This window comes from Cinclus cinclus, chromosome 3 (assembly GCF_963662255.1).
Source record: "Cinclus cinclus chromosome 3, bCinCin1.1, whole genome shotgun sequence".
NCBI lineage: Eukaryota > Metazoa > Chordata > Aves > Passeriformes > Cinclidae > Cinclus > Cinclus cinclus.
Genome location: NC_085048.1, coordinates 21,892,895 through 21,906,679, shown reverse-complemented (window position 1 = coordinate 21,906,679; position 13,785 = coordinate 21,892,895). Strand labels below are relative to the sequence as shown.

General features: G+C 35.0%; 1 protein-coding gene across 1 annotated transcript in view; it reads left to right on the top strand.

The window, feature by feature from the left end:
- CSMD1 (CUB and Sushi multiple domains 1) overlaps positions 1-13,785 on the top strand; it is a 1,073,346-nt gene that overhangs the window by 541,040 nt on the left and 518,521 nt on the right. The window contains exons 4-5 of the mRNA XM_062489724.1: positions 645-839; positions 13,382-13,589. Of these exons, the coding sequence (XP_062345708.1) occupies positions 645-839; positions 13,382-13,589 (403 nt within the window). The remainder of the gene's footprint in view (positions 1-644; positions 840-13,381; positions 13,590-13,785) is intronic.

Here is a 13,785-nt window from a genome sequence, read left to right as displayed (position 1 = left end):
TACACATTTTTGGTTTGTTTTAAGTGAAAGAGTATCATCTTTATGATTGTTCAGATAACCTCTTTCATATAACTAATAATTATGAATGGTAGTAAGTTTTTTCCAATTAAAAAATAAAAATACTTCCATTCATATTTACCCAATGTCTTGGCTTAGTTTTCTTCATATTTTCTGTTTCTTTTAACAAATATTGACTTTATTTATTTTCTAGAACCTGAATGAATGTGAAACTAAGAAGAAAATTAAACTTTTTTATATACTTGAGGCTTTAATTTACTCAGAGAACATTTAATTATTAGATTCTTTTAAACTGCTATTTCACCACCTAAATGAAGACTGTGCATGAAGGGCTTTCTACTGACTACACCCATAATTATGTTGTATGAATATCTTAAATAAAAAGTTCTTTCACTCCATTCAAAGAAAAGCAGCAAGATATGTACAATACTTTGCTTGAAAATAGATCTGTAAAGAACTGCATTGGAGGGCAGTTAAACCAAGAACTGAGTTTGAAATTAGATTTGAAAATGATGAGATTTATTGAAAATGGAAATGTCAAATAGTTAATTATAATTTTTGGGCAAGTATTATTATTTCATTCTGCAAATTTTAACTGTAATGCATTTCATTCTTTCTTTTGGCAGTATTACCTAGTCATACATGTGGCAACCCAGGAGAAATACCTAAAGGAGTACTTCATGGAACCAGATTCAACATTGGAGATAAAATCCGATACAGCTGTATCTCTGGTTACATCCTAGAAGGCCACGCCATGTTGACATGTATTGTGAGTCCTGGGAATGGTGCATCATGGGATTTTCCAGTTCCTTTTTGCAGAGGTAAAAAAAAATGAAGACATGAGATTTTTTTTAAATACAAACAGCAGATTAGAGGAATTTATTTTGACCATTTTTGTCCCTAAATTAAAGTGTACTAATGTACTGTCTAAAAATTGACACAATTTAAAACTGAAATAACTCAAACAGTGACACTCCAGAGTTTGCATTCAGGGATAGACATTATCTACTTATCTTTTTTCCTTTCTGTTTGCATGGGGCATAGCTAGATCAGTTTCATGAAAGGACCTGGCCAAGAAAAGAGCTTGAGTGATGTAAACTTTGAAGAGTGGTCCAGTATCTTTGAGTCCTACTCCTGCTCAGAGAATGGATAACTTCAAAGTTGTGTCAGATTGCTCAGGGTTTTGCCTAGTCAAAACTCTAATATCTTCATGGATAAAAATGCTAAAGTCTCTCTGGAAACTTCTTATGGTTACGAGCTGCCCTCATTTTCACATACAATTTAAATTAGAATTTTACAGATTATGTCTACTTCCTCTTCTCCTGTAGTGGGTCTGTGAAAAGATTCTGTTTCCATTCTGGCTCCTTCCTAAACTAGACAGTGCTGTTAGATTTTCACATACCCTCAACTTGTCCAGTCTGAAAAATTCCTTTCCTTCATCTCCTTGTCTCATACAACGTGTTCTTCAGCATCTCAAAGTGTTAGTGGCCATTCTCTGGGCTTGTTCTAGTCTGTCAATGTCAGTCTTTGTCCAACCTAGGGTCCTCCACCACAAAACAAAGCATTTTAGATGGGGCCACCTAAGTGTCAAGCAGATGAACTCTCTCTTTAGCTGCTGGCTGGGCTCTTCCTCATGCACTCCATAGGAGATAAGCTTTCAATACTGCAGAGGTGCAGCATACAGCCAGCTTCTGTTTCACCAGGACTTTGGGTTCTTATGTCAGAGATGCCACCAAGCAATTTTTTTTTTTCCCATGTAATTATCCTGTTCCAGGTGTAGGACTTTGCATTTCTGTTTTGGAGCTTCATGAGATTTCTGTTATTGTTCCAGCGTGTGATATCCTGACATAAAAGTCTGTCTGAATGGCAATCCTGCCCTTCAAGATATCAGCCTATTACATCCTGTTTATCACTTCATAAATAAGTTGAAATCTGCTCTGCTGAAGTCCAAGTTGTTGATTCTATAAGTTGCCTTTTTCACTTCCCTCAAGATATTCAACTAATATTTATTGTGAACACATCTGCTGTTAAATATGACTTATCTGAATGTTCTTTGCTCCTACATGAGGTTGGCCTGTCTAGTACCTACATTAAAAAAAAAAAAAGTGACATCAGTTATCTAGTGCATTGCTTGCCCTCTGCTATGTGGCTGTCCCCAGAGATGCTGGGGTGGTTAAAGTCTCTGATGATAACCAGACCTTGTGTCTGAGAAACTTTTAGTACTTTAACAGTTTTGATCACCACTCAATCAGATGGCCTGTAGCAGATATTCACAATAATGATCTCTCTCTCTCTCTTGAGCTTCCCTTTTCATTCTAGCCCCCAGGAGCTCAGAGCTCATTGCCTGCAGTGCAGCAGAAAGAGCTCTGTTAATTCAAGATCCTACTTCATGTAAGATGCAGCCTTTCCGTTTTTTTCCCCTGCATTTCCTAAGAGTCTGTGTCTATCCATTAGAGCCCTCCATTCAGGGGAACTGTCCCACCACACTTCTGTGACTGTATATTCAATTTCAGTTTGTCCAGTGTTCATCCTGTGGAGCACATTTACAGCCACTACAAATGGTTTCTTGTTGCTTAGTGAGAGGGAGGGAGAGAAACATTCACTGCCTTGTTCCCATGTCTTCTCCCCTGGGCCTGTTCTCCCATTTGCCTTTAGGTTTTGGTGTTTGTCCATGACAAACTTCATTTAGAGGTCTCTTCACTAGGTCAGCAGAACTCTTGCCCTGCTCAGCCTGGCAGATCCTGTGTCTCCTCTTCTGTCCTCATTCCTTGAAGGGGACCCTGTGGTCAAAGAGGTCAAAGCCCTGCTGTGCAGCACCTTAGCAAAGTGCTGTTCTGCTGGAATCTGACACTCCTACCTGAACCTTTCTTCTTATATTAAGGAGGACCCTGCTGTTCTCTCGTGTTCCTCAGCCAGTCCTCATGCCCTGTGCACACCCTTTACTGATAGTCCTACCCCTCCCTTGGCAGAATCCTTGTTACCCATGTGGATGAGCAACAAAGGGAAGTTGTTTTATCCAGTAATGGTTACTTGTGACTGAGGGCTCTTGTATCATAATTCCTCACAGCAAATAAATATTTTATATTTTTCTGTGCTCCAAAACAAGTGTAAATGTCAATAATAAAAGAACCCAACAAATATTTTGGCCAGGTCTGTTTTTTGATGCAGATTTCTTTTACTAATGCTTCTAAACAGAAAGAAGCAAAAATTTTCTAACCATTCAGGGTCTGATTTCAGATGTTTGCCTTTGGCTTTTTTGTCCTTTAAGTAAGAGGTAACAAACAGATGTCCGAAAAATATACATAAGTTCATGGTATCATCAGTGTCTACTAAATATTTCTTACATTTCTCCAAATGCTGCCTGTTTTGGCAGTGTTTGCCTGCATACAAAGATATTTCACAAGACTGAAATTCTGTCCATAGTTTGTAGCTTTGTGAATTTAACGTTTTAATAAAATACCAGGTGTGGTCCTAAACCTCCTGCAGACCTTACATAAAATCCAAAGAATTCTATGTAGATTCGGACAAGAAAGAAGAATCATAACAGAAAAGTTATTTAACAGTTAATGATTTATGTGAGCTGAGCCGTTGCCTCAGTGAATTTTTAGAATTCATGTGGAATGTGGATTTGATGAGAAATCTTAGACATTCTTTATTTCATTTTATCAATCTGGAACATATGCCATGAGGTTGCCCTTTCCATTCACTACAGCTTCAAGCAAGACATGTTGCCCCATTGTTTCTCTAAGAACTTTGATTTTTTCCATGAAAGCATCTTTTGTTACAGTTCTGTTTCCAGATGGTGTTCTTCTTTCTTGTAATCATAAACTAATTTCATGGCACACATTCAAGATAACATAACAGAGTTAAATAAAACTCTGAGACTTATATACTAAAAAATCATAACGACCTTGTTCTCTGTGGTATGTTTCCCTAGTTTTGCTGCTGCTGAAAAAATACTACTTTCGGCAGTTTTGTTGAATAATAATTCCAAGAAAATTGGGAAGTTGGTGTCCCATAATTTATACATTGTCTAACTGTATAACTGCTGGTTTTGCTAGAAGAATTCCTAGTGGATTACTAATTCTCCCAGAAGATGTGGACAGCATGTACTCTTGTATTTGCCATTTTGTTTCTCTAACTGCTGCACAGTTTCAGAAATTCCCTTTGTAAAGTATAACCATAGTGAGACTCTGGTGGAGCTGGACTGTGCTGAGGTCTCATTGATAGCTTTGAATGAACTCCGAACAGTAATCAAATGAGTCAATTCCATTTATAGAAAGTTTAGATAATTTTACTGTCAAGACATTTGTTTTTTATTTTTTTATTTACCTGTTTTCTTTCAATAAAAACCCTGGATCCCCAAAATAGGAAACTGTCCCCAGAGAAAAGTTCAAAGGTAAATCCTGAAAGATAAGGCAATTATTATAATCCTAGTCCTGGTTTTCCATATGGTAAATAGGAGCGACTTTGGACTTTTCAACTACTACAAGAAATCCAGGAAGCTTACCATGAGCTTCTGCAAAAAAAAAAAAAAAAAAAAAAAAAAAAAAAAAAAAAAAAAAAAAAAAAAAAAAAAAAAAAATATATATATATATATATATATATATATATATATAGGTATATACAAATACACTTAAAAATAATACTTTTGTATATTTAGAAAAATATTCAGAGAGAATCAGTGGCCCACCTATATTCTTCTTTTTTCCCTGAGAATTAAAAAGTTCTTGGTTGTCTCAATCTCACCTACCACAATAATGTCACCCAAAACATTTGTCTTCTTTGTCTTGAGGTTGAAATACTGTGCAGTACATTTCTGAAACATTTTGAAAGTTAATTTCATTCTCTTCAGTAGTTCCACTAATAGCTGATTTATGATATGTGACTACTTCTAAATGAACTTTGTATAATTAGGTTCTCAATTCTCAGTAATTTTGAGAATCCCTAGTTGATTATAGTTGCATGAGTCAAGATTTTTATGAAGCTAACATTAGGAATACAAATTGGATTAGTGATATTACAATGGTAAGCTTTTTCTCACAATAAAAATAGCTGTGAAGGGAAGAACATGTAATACATTATCATTAAAAACTCATCCATCTGTTGGAGGGAAAATAAAGAAGACAATAAAGTAAAAAATTCCTATGTCATAAAATTCCGAAAGGAACAAGTAATAATCAGGTTTCATATTTAAAAACTACTGTTGGAGAAATATTACAGTTAAAATATATATTTTTACACACACACATACACACACACACACACAAACACATACACACACAATTTATATGCATATCAAATCAAAAAAGGTGTTTCTTGATAAAGGATGAAAGAAAAAGAGGCTGTGATTCACTTAGAGTAAAATAAACTAAATAGAGAGAAGCAGATATTGATGATTTTGTTGTTATACATACCTTCTGAGGTAGCAAGCAATTAGTTTATAGTTTCTTCTCAGCCTCTGATGTTTAGACAAATAATGTTTTATAAGTCTAAGGAGGAGAAAAAGATGTCCTGATCCCAAATTATCCATGTTTCCAATGAAAAAAAAAATAAAAATAACATTTCCAATAATTTTGCTTATTGTTGTTACATTGCATGATAAAATAAGAATATTTTCCCTATATCCACCCTATAGTCTCTAATTTTTAGTGTGACATAGTAGATTCATGTCTGAGAAATTTTGTTCACTTCCAGAATAATCTGATTTGGCACAATATTTATATTGAGATGTATTTTGCAAAAGCCTGCATTGTAACTAGTCAAATAAGAAGTCAGAGAATTGTTTCAGGAAAAGCAGATAGGAAAGCAGATACTGTTTAATATCTTACATGGTAGTGCAGGACTAGTAGATCAGACCCAACAGATTTAAGGACACAGATGAAAGTAGTTTTATATATCTGCATGTTTGTGTGTGTGTGTGTGTGTGTATTTACACACACATATATCTATGTTTAGATGTTCTGGTTCTAGCATGTGTCAGTAGGTATGGAGGGACCTGATAAAAAAAAAATGAAAATATGCCAGGTCAAAGCTTGATCTGTGAAATAAGGGGCCTGTAAGCTGGGAAGAAGTGAAAAAAATGAAATAATCAGCACAATGAAAATATAGCAGAAAGAATCCAGAATGATGCAGTAAAGTCAAAGAATGGAAAACAAAACTTCAGCTTGACCATAAGCAATATGAGCAAAATTAAGATCAGAGAAAGATTAATTTATTAAAAATGAAAAACAAACCTCAGAGGCAGTCATAAAAAGATGAAGGATTTGATAAATGTCCATACAGTTCTGAGAATAGCTGTATTAAATTTCCTAATTATTAAAATAATACTGAAATTTTCAACAATTATTAATTTGGTGTCAAAGAATTAATCCTTTTCTCTTTTTGCTTTAAAATTATGACTTCACTCTTCATTTATTGTAGAATGTCACTTTAAGGGATCAATATCAGGTTTGAAAACATATTTTCAAGTGAAGGACAATCATATCACTGAAAAACAGTTTAGTAAACTTAACTGAAAGAGAGGATAATATTTACAAGATATCCTGAAGACTGATCTTTTATATTTTGAGAGAAAGAGTATGATATGAGATTACTGCTGATTAATTTTTGAACTTCTAAATTTAACTCTCTTCTCTTAAAACCATGTTTGTGCATAAAAATTGTGTTAGAGTTGGGGTTTTGATTTTAAATGTTCTCAAGTACAAACTCTCAATTCATAAATGAAATTTTCTGCCAGGGTAACAAATAATTGGTCCATTACTATTTCTGTATTATTTGAAGTATGTATCTTTTTTGACTAATAAATCAGATATCCTGTCCAGAGTAGATGGAGTGAAAATAGGTCTTTATAATATAAAAGACTTATATGATAGAATAAATAATTAAAGGTTACTAAGTAAAATTCAATGTTTTGAAAATCAAAACCAGTGCAAGATTACCCATCTGAGTCCAGTATTCTCAGGACCCATAACTGTGGAATGACCCCACTGGGGTCTACTTAGATCAAGCTCACTGGAATCTCAAAGCTAAAAAGTTCAAAATAGTGCTGCAACTGAAATGGTTGCCCACCGGTCTCTAAACAAATTGCAACAATTTCTGTGTTTCTATTTTGTACATACTATTAGCTTCTTGTGAGAAATATTATTTAATATATGTAAAATAGATTCTGTTTTGCTAAACCACAATCATTTCTGAATTTTTAACCAAACCTCCCTCCTCAAAATTCTACTTAGAGAGCAATCCAAATTATTTTGAAGTGCCCTTTGACAACTATGTAGATAGAAATAAAATTAATCTTAGATGCATGGTCTAATGAGTATTTAATTCATGTGAAGTTGATCAACAGCAAGAGAAGAAATTGAGAAAGGGAGACAAACTGATTAGAGCACTTAGCTGAGATGCAGTACATCTGGATTCAAGTGATGATGGAAAAAAAACAAGCAACTTCTAGCAAGTTTCTATTTTTTATAACACAGAAAAGAATCAGAGGTGTTGGCTTTTACCTATGCAAAATAAAGTCAGTAAAAATCTAAAATAATAAAGGAGAGAAGGAAGTAGAGGTGTGTATGTTGATGGTTAAATGACTGTCTGTCTGCCTGATGAAATTAAGTTAGATAAATGAGCTATCAGATGAATGCATAATGCTACACCATTGTAACACTTTATGATGCGTTTGGTCATTCTGAATCTGCAGTTTAGCAGCTTGACAGTTGGCAATCACACACTAAAATTTATTTTTCAGCTTTTCATTGATATACTATGGCTTGTTTTTATCAGTAAGACATTTTTTAAATGGTAATTTTAAAGTCCTGTTTTAAGAAAGCTATTATCAAATTCTTTGTACTAACATTTTTGAAAATATATAGAGCGTGTGTTTGTGGAAGTAATCATTCATCATTATTATTTCATAGATGTGTTCTCTGTACTGAAGATTTTTTTTTTTTAATGAGGTACAATTATCTACTTTCTCACAAAAAAAAAGAGCACCATTTAATAAAGAATTGAATAAATCTTAGAATCATAGAATGTCCCAACTTGGAAGGGAGCCATAAGGATCTTTGACTCCAACTCCCTTAAGGACTAAAATTAAACCACATGCTTAAGAAAGAGGAAAATTGCATTGCCCCTTGAACTCCAACAGGCTTGTGCCATGACCATTTCCCTGGGGAGCCTGATCCAGTGACTGGCCAGTCTCCCAGTGAAGAACCTTTTCCTAATGTCCAGTCTGAGCTTCCTGTGACATAGTTTCATTCTGTTCCCTTGTGTCCCGTCAACAGCCACCAGGCAGTGGTCAGCATCTCCTTCTCTGCTGCCTGCCTGGAGTAAGTCACCAGGCATTCCTCAGCCTTCTCCAGGCTGAACAAGCCAAGTGACCTCAGCCACTCCTCCCAAGTCTCGGCCTCAAGCCCTCCTCTGCACGCCCTCTCGTAGTTTGATGTGATTCATATATTGAGACATCCAGGGCTGCACACAGTACCTGAGGTGGGGCATTCCAGGGCTATGCACCGTGGGAGAGTCACCCCTGCCTGGCTGGTGATGCTGTGCCTGATGCCCCTCAGGACACGTTTGGCCCTCCTGGCTGCCAGGGCACTGCTGGCTCATGTTCAACTTGCCATTCAACCCAAATCCCCAGATCTTTCTACATGCTTGTGCTCTCCAGCCTCGATAAAGAAAGAACTGTTTCAGAGAAAATTTAATAAGGCTTGTGTAACCTTTTGTTGTGTCCCCTGCCCTGTTGTTGTTGGGCAGGGGAAAGTTACAAGGTTTGTGAGTGCTGGCCTTTCAGGAACTTGGCTTCATGGTTTCTCACACAAACCTGTAGTTTCCAGCTGGCATAAAAAGACTGGGAGAGCAGCTCAGACTTTTTCCACAGGCTTTATTATCATCCATGAAGGGGTCAGGCTACAGATCCAAAGATGGGGGATCACACATGTACTTTTATAGGGTTTGGGGGGGATCACAAGTAAACCAATGGAAAACAGGGTTAACACATTTTGGCCAACTACATTATCTTTCTTTGGGGCAACCAATTATAAAGAATCAAACCTAACCAATAATATTCTAAAAAGATAAGAAGAAGAGCTTACATTTTTTCTAACATGAGTCATTCAAAGCAAATAGTTTTTCTTCTCTCAAAGGAGGTTCCAGGGGGCTGTTGCAGGGCTGTCTGCAGAGGGATTAATCTCCTCTACAGGCTTGCAAAATTATTTAGGTCCATGGTTCATTTAGAACTGTCTAAATCTGCAATTTTCTTTAGTTGATAAGACTTATAAAATGTGACTCAAAATGACAATATGTCATTTGATGACGATTCATAAAATATCACTCAAGTTTTTAATTGCACCTATGCTATTGTTAGTGATACATAAGGAAAGACTACTAATTACATAAGAAGAAAAAAATTTATTACTATGAATACTGTACTTTAAATAACCATTATGTTTTTATCACTTATGTTCCGAGAGTAGTGTAGTAATGTGATTTATCACATGAAGAGCTATCCATATAAACTTCAAGTGGAAAAGACAATTCAAATATTTAAATTCAAGTTCTAAATTAATATTGAAAGATTCTAAGTAAATTTTGAAAAGTTAGGTTAGTATTGAAGTTTTGGCTTTGTTTTGTTTTTATAATGAAATAAATGTTATTTTATTCGCCTAAACATTTTATTATGTAGTATATTTAAAAAGGCACGTAGAATACAGAACATTGCACTCTGAAAAGCATTTGTGTGGAGAGGAAAGTCCTGTAAAAATTACTGAATGTTCAAAAGATATCTAAACCAATTCAAATTAAGTTTTCTAAGATACTGGTTTTATTCTTATTTCACCCTTGGCTGCCTGCTCATCAAGGCTTGCATCTCACTTGTAACAAGATTCATTTATGCAAAACACAGCTTACTAAAATTTTCAGATTATTATTTTTGATGAAATTACTCTTTCTATCTTGAATAAAAATGAAAGGTTTTTCATTGAGTTCCATAGTGGTACTTTTGATTTTTTGCATGCATAAACTTGATGGATATGTTTATCTGTTTTATCTAAGCTGCACATCTATACAGTATACATATTTTTGTCAAGTGGTGCCAGCCGTATGTTTTTGCATGTGTTCTTTATATGAGATGCACATTCTCTAAATTCAGAGCACTTAATTCCTGACTACTGAGAGATCCAAATGTTTGTAGCTTTATACTTCAAGTAGTCATTTATGCTGATACAAACAGCACTTTGTGCAGTTGCTTACAACTTGAAAATAACCATAAGTGTTTGGAATTAATTACTCGCACATTTTAAAATGCAATTTGTAAATCACACAGAGTTTGAATTCATGAAGCCTCAGGCACTATCTGCTATCAAATTACTGCAAGCACAGTGATACACTAAGATTCCTGAGCACTAACTCTCTCAAACTAACTCTCAAAAGCATGACTTAAGGCCATGGCCAAAAATGATGATCAATCCAAGGAGGGCAACTCTCTCTGGGACCTGCTGTGTAAGACCAGAGAGTTTGTGTCCTGCCTTCTGAGCGGTGTGGCCACATTCTGCCTGCCTGCACTCACTTAAGCAATGTATTATGCTTTACTATTTAACAGTCTGGTTGCCTTAGCCTGTGTGCCACTTGTGATGAAGGAAATTCCCAAAGCATATCCACATATGTCACAGAGAAAATGTTGTCTGCTTGAGGCTGGTGTTTCTGTGGTCTTACCTAGCTGAAGAATGTTCACTTTCCATTTCTGTGTTAGCTTGACTTGCAAACCTCTTCAGAATGGTGCTGTGAACAGATTAAAGGGCTCAGCATTCCTTTGGGCAGATAGCTGTAGCAGTCAATTCCTTTGGCTCTCATTGGAAATGCACAGTGTATAAATTTAGATTTTTGCATGTGGTTGCCAGAAATAATAAACTACATTTCAGCTGTAAAATTCTGAGCTTTACAGCTCTAAGATTATTCATGGGCTCTGTAGCAGGAACAGTGAGGGTTATTGTATTTACCACTAGTATGCTACTTAATGTCAGTAAAACACAGTAAGAGACGGTATAATTGAGGATGCTGTCATTAAAAAAAAAAAATAACAACAGCAGCTAGTATCAAAAGGCTGATTTAGGATTTTGCCCATCTTACTGGTTACCCTGCATGGGAAAAGTCTGCTTGCTGTCTTTCAAGAATACAGGTGGAATGGTTATGTATTAGAAACTGAAACTTAAAAGTGTAGGATGTACGAAGTTAATTTGTCTGTCTTTTCTGGGTTGGATGATGATCTGAAATGAAGTGCTAGAAAGTTATTAAAAACAAAAACCAACAAAACACAAACAAAAAACAAAACTGCAACAACAACAAAAACTCCAAAACACACACACACACACACACACACACACACACACACACACACAAACACTGGAGAAAAAGAATAATTTTAGATATAATTCAGTAAGAAAACTCAATTCCCCTTTCTGATTTATTATAAATTTACAGTAGTTTTCAAATTATTTTAATCTTTGAATGTAATATGCACCAGGAAATTTTACTCAGACTCTCAGCTTTATCCATGGCTCTTTAATTTTCATTTCCTTTCCCCCTCTCATTCCTCAGGGCCACAATGGCCGTTTCAATATGCACTGTATAAAAAGCCAGAAACTGAGGAAGGAATCACAGAAATGGCCTTATTTCACCAACAAAAAGAAATATTTTAGGAAAGTTGATCTATTCTAGCTGTATTTCTTCATTAAAAAAAAAAAAAACAACAACAACAAAAAAACCCACATATATATCAGGCTCTAGAAAATAAGATATGAAATTTATTGAAAAGGTATAACCTCCTCTGAAAAATTTGTGTGCCAAGAAATTAAATCAATAAAGCTCTGGTAGCCAAGGTTATGTTACATTTGTGTATGTCAAAATTTACCTTGCATGTAGAATCATAAAGATAGATACCTGTTTGAGCCATTCAGCATCTTTCTCTCTTCTTTTTAGTCAAATTAATGCTCCATATATTACTTAAATATTACAGAAATTATTCTGTATCTGCCTTTCTTGCAATTCTTCCTTCTATTTCAGTCACTTATTGGCTATTTAGCCCCTTTTAATAGTCTCCTTTTTCTAATGTCTAATGTGTTTAAAACACAATTTTACTGACAGGCTTTCAATTATAATTGAGAAGAGCAGCTCTAGTCCTACCCTTTTCTGTTGTTCCTAATTATCCTAATTAGACTATAAGTTTCTTGTGTTATGCACCTTGCCAAGCTATGTGTTTTTGAATCTCCACATGCACTTACAGTATGCAAATAATACCTAATGACAGTAGCAGTAAGTAAAGATTATAAAATAGATAAAAATAAAATGCTTTTCTTCTGGTCCTTCTCCTACACAGAAATATTTTTAATTACTATTGCTTTGGCTTTCATAACCATATTATCAAATAGCAAAAGGCACCTGATGAATAATTTCTTATGTCAATGAATTGTATGGATGACATATTTTCTTGGGAGTTTTTAATTATATGTTTTAATATCAAATACGGCTGATCATCAGCAAGTATTTTTAAGCTTTCAGTGAAATCTTACTGAGCAAGGAAAATACAAGAAATTTGCTATATCCATTGGCAAAATATTAATTAACATTCAAGATTTAGAAGAAAATTCCTATGCTTTTCATTTTAGAAATGTTAACAATCATTACTATATATATTTTTTACTGATGTTGCATGAACCTTGGAAGGTCCATCTGGCTACAATGAATTAATTGAATGAATGAATTCAATTAATTCATCGAATTCAAATGAATTCATTTGTCATCTGTAAACATCCTGATGCAGAACGAAAAAAAAAATGATAGTATGATGTTATTAATGCTTTCTAGTTTAAGACAGCATTTAAACCTATAAGAATATTTTTCTGCAGGTTTTTTTTGGTTTGGTTTTTTTTTTTTTTTTGTTATAAGAAATAAGTGAAAGAAAGTAATTGTTCAATATTTTTAAATTTGTATCACAAAGCGTCTAAGTATGTTTCTGTGATTTTGTGCCCAGTTCTTTTTCAGGCTTTTTCTGTGCACTCATTTGCAGAGCCAGGTTCCCCAAATCAGCTCATAACAGGTGTCCCTGCTAACCTTCATTCTTGTTTGGCCTGGTGCTGAAGTGACACCAACAAGGAAAAAAAGTCAGAAAACCCAAACCAAAACCCTCTGCTGCTTAAAGGCCCGACAATATTGCATTCTATTCACCTGAATAATATTTTTTTTTTCTGTGTGAGCATATATTTATGGGTCCTCAAGGGGTAGAGAAGAGCTGGGTTTTCTATGACAGAAACACGGATGGTGCTTCACTTGTTTGAAGTGCAGCTTCATTAGTAATTGATATTTTGTTTGTCAGCTGAAGGAGCTTGTGGAGGGACACTACGTGGGACAAGTGGAACTATTTCAAGTCCACACTTCCCTTCTGAGTATGAGAATAATGCTGATTGCACCTGGACCATATTGGCTGAACCAGGAGACACCATTGCTTTGGTCTTTACCGACTTCCAGTTAGAGGAAGGATATGACTTCCTAGAGATCAGTGGAACAGAAGCACCATCAATATGGTAAGTCAGAGATCCTGTAAAGATCTCACTTCCTGTTTTTCCTTTCTTGGTGCCAATCTGAAAAATATCGGAGGATATTTAAGATATTTTCTACCTGTTAGGAATGTCCATTTTTTAGGCTTTTTTTTTTTTTTTTTGTTTCTTTCACCTTTAAGAACTGGAAAAAAAAAATAGTTTGCTTCCGCTTCTTTCCACA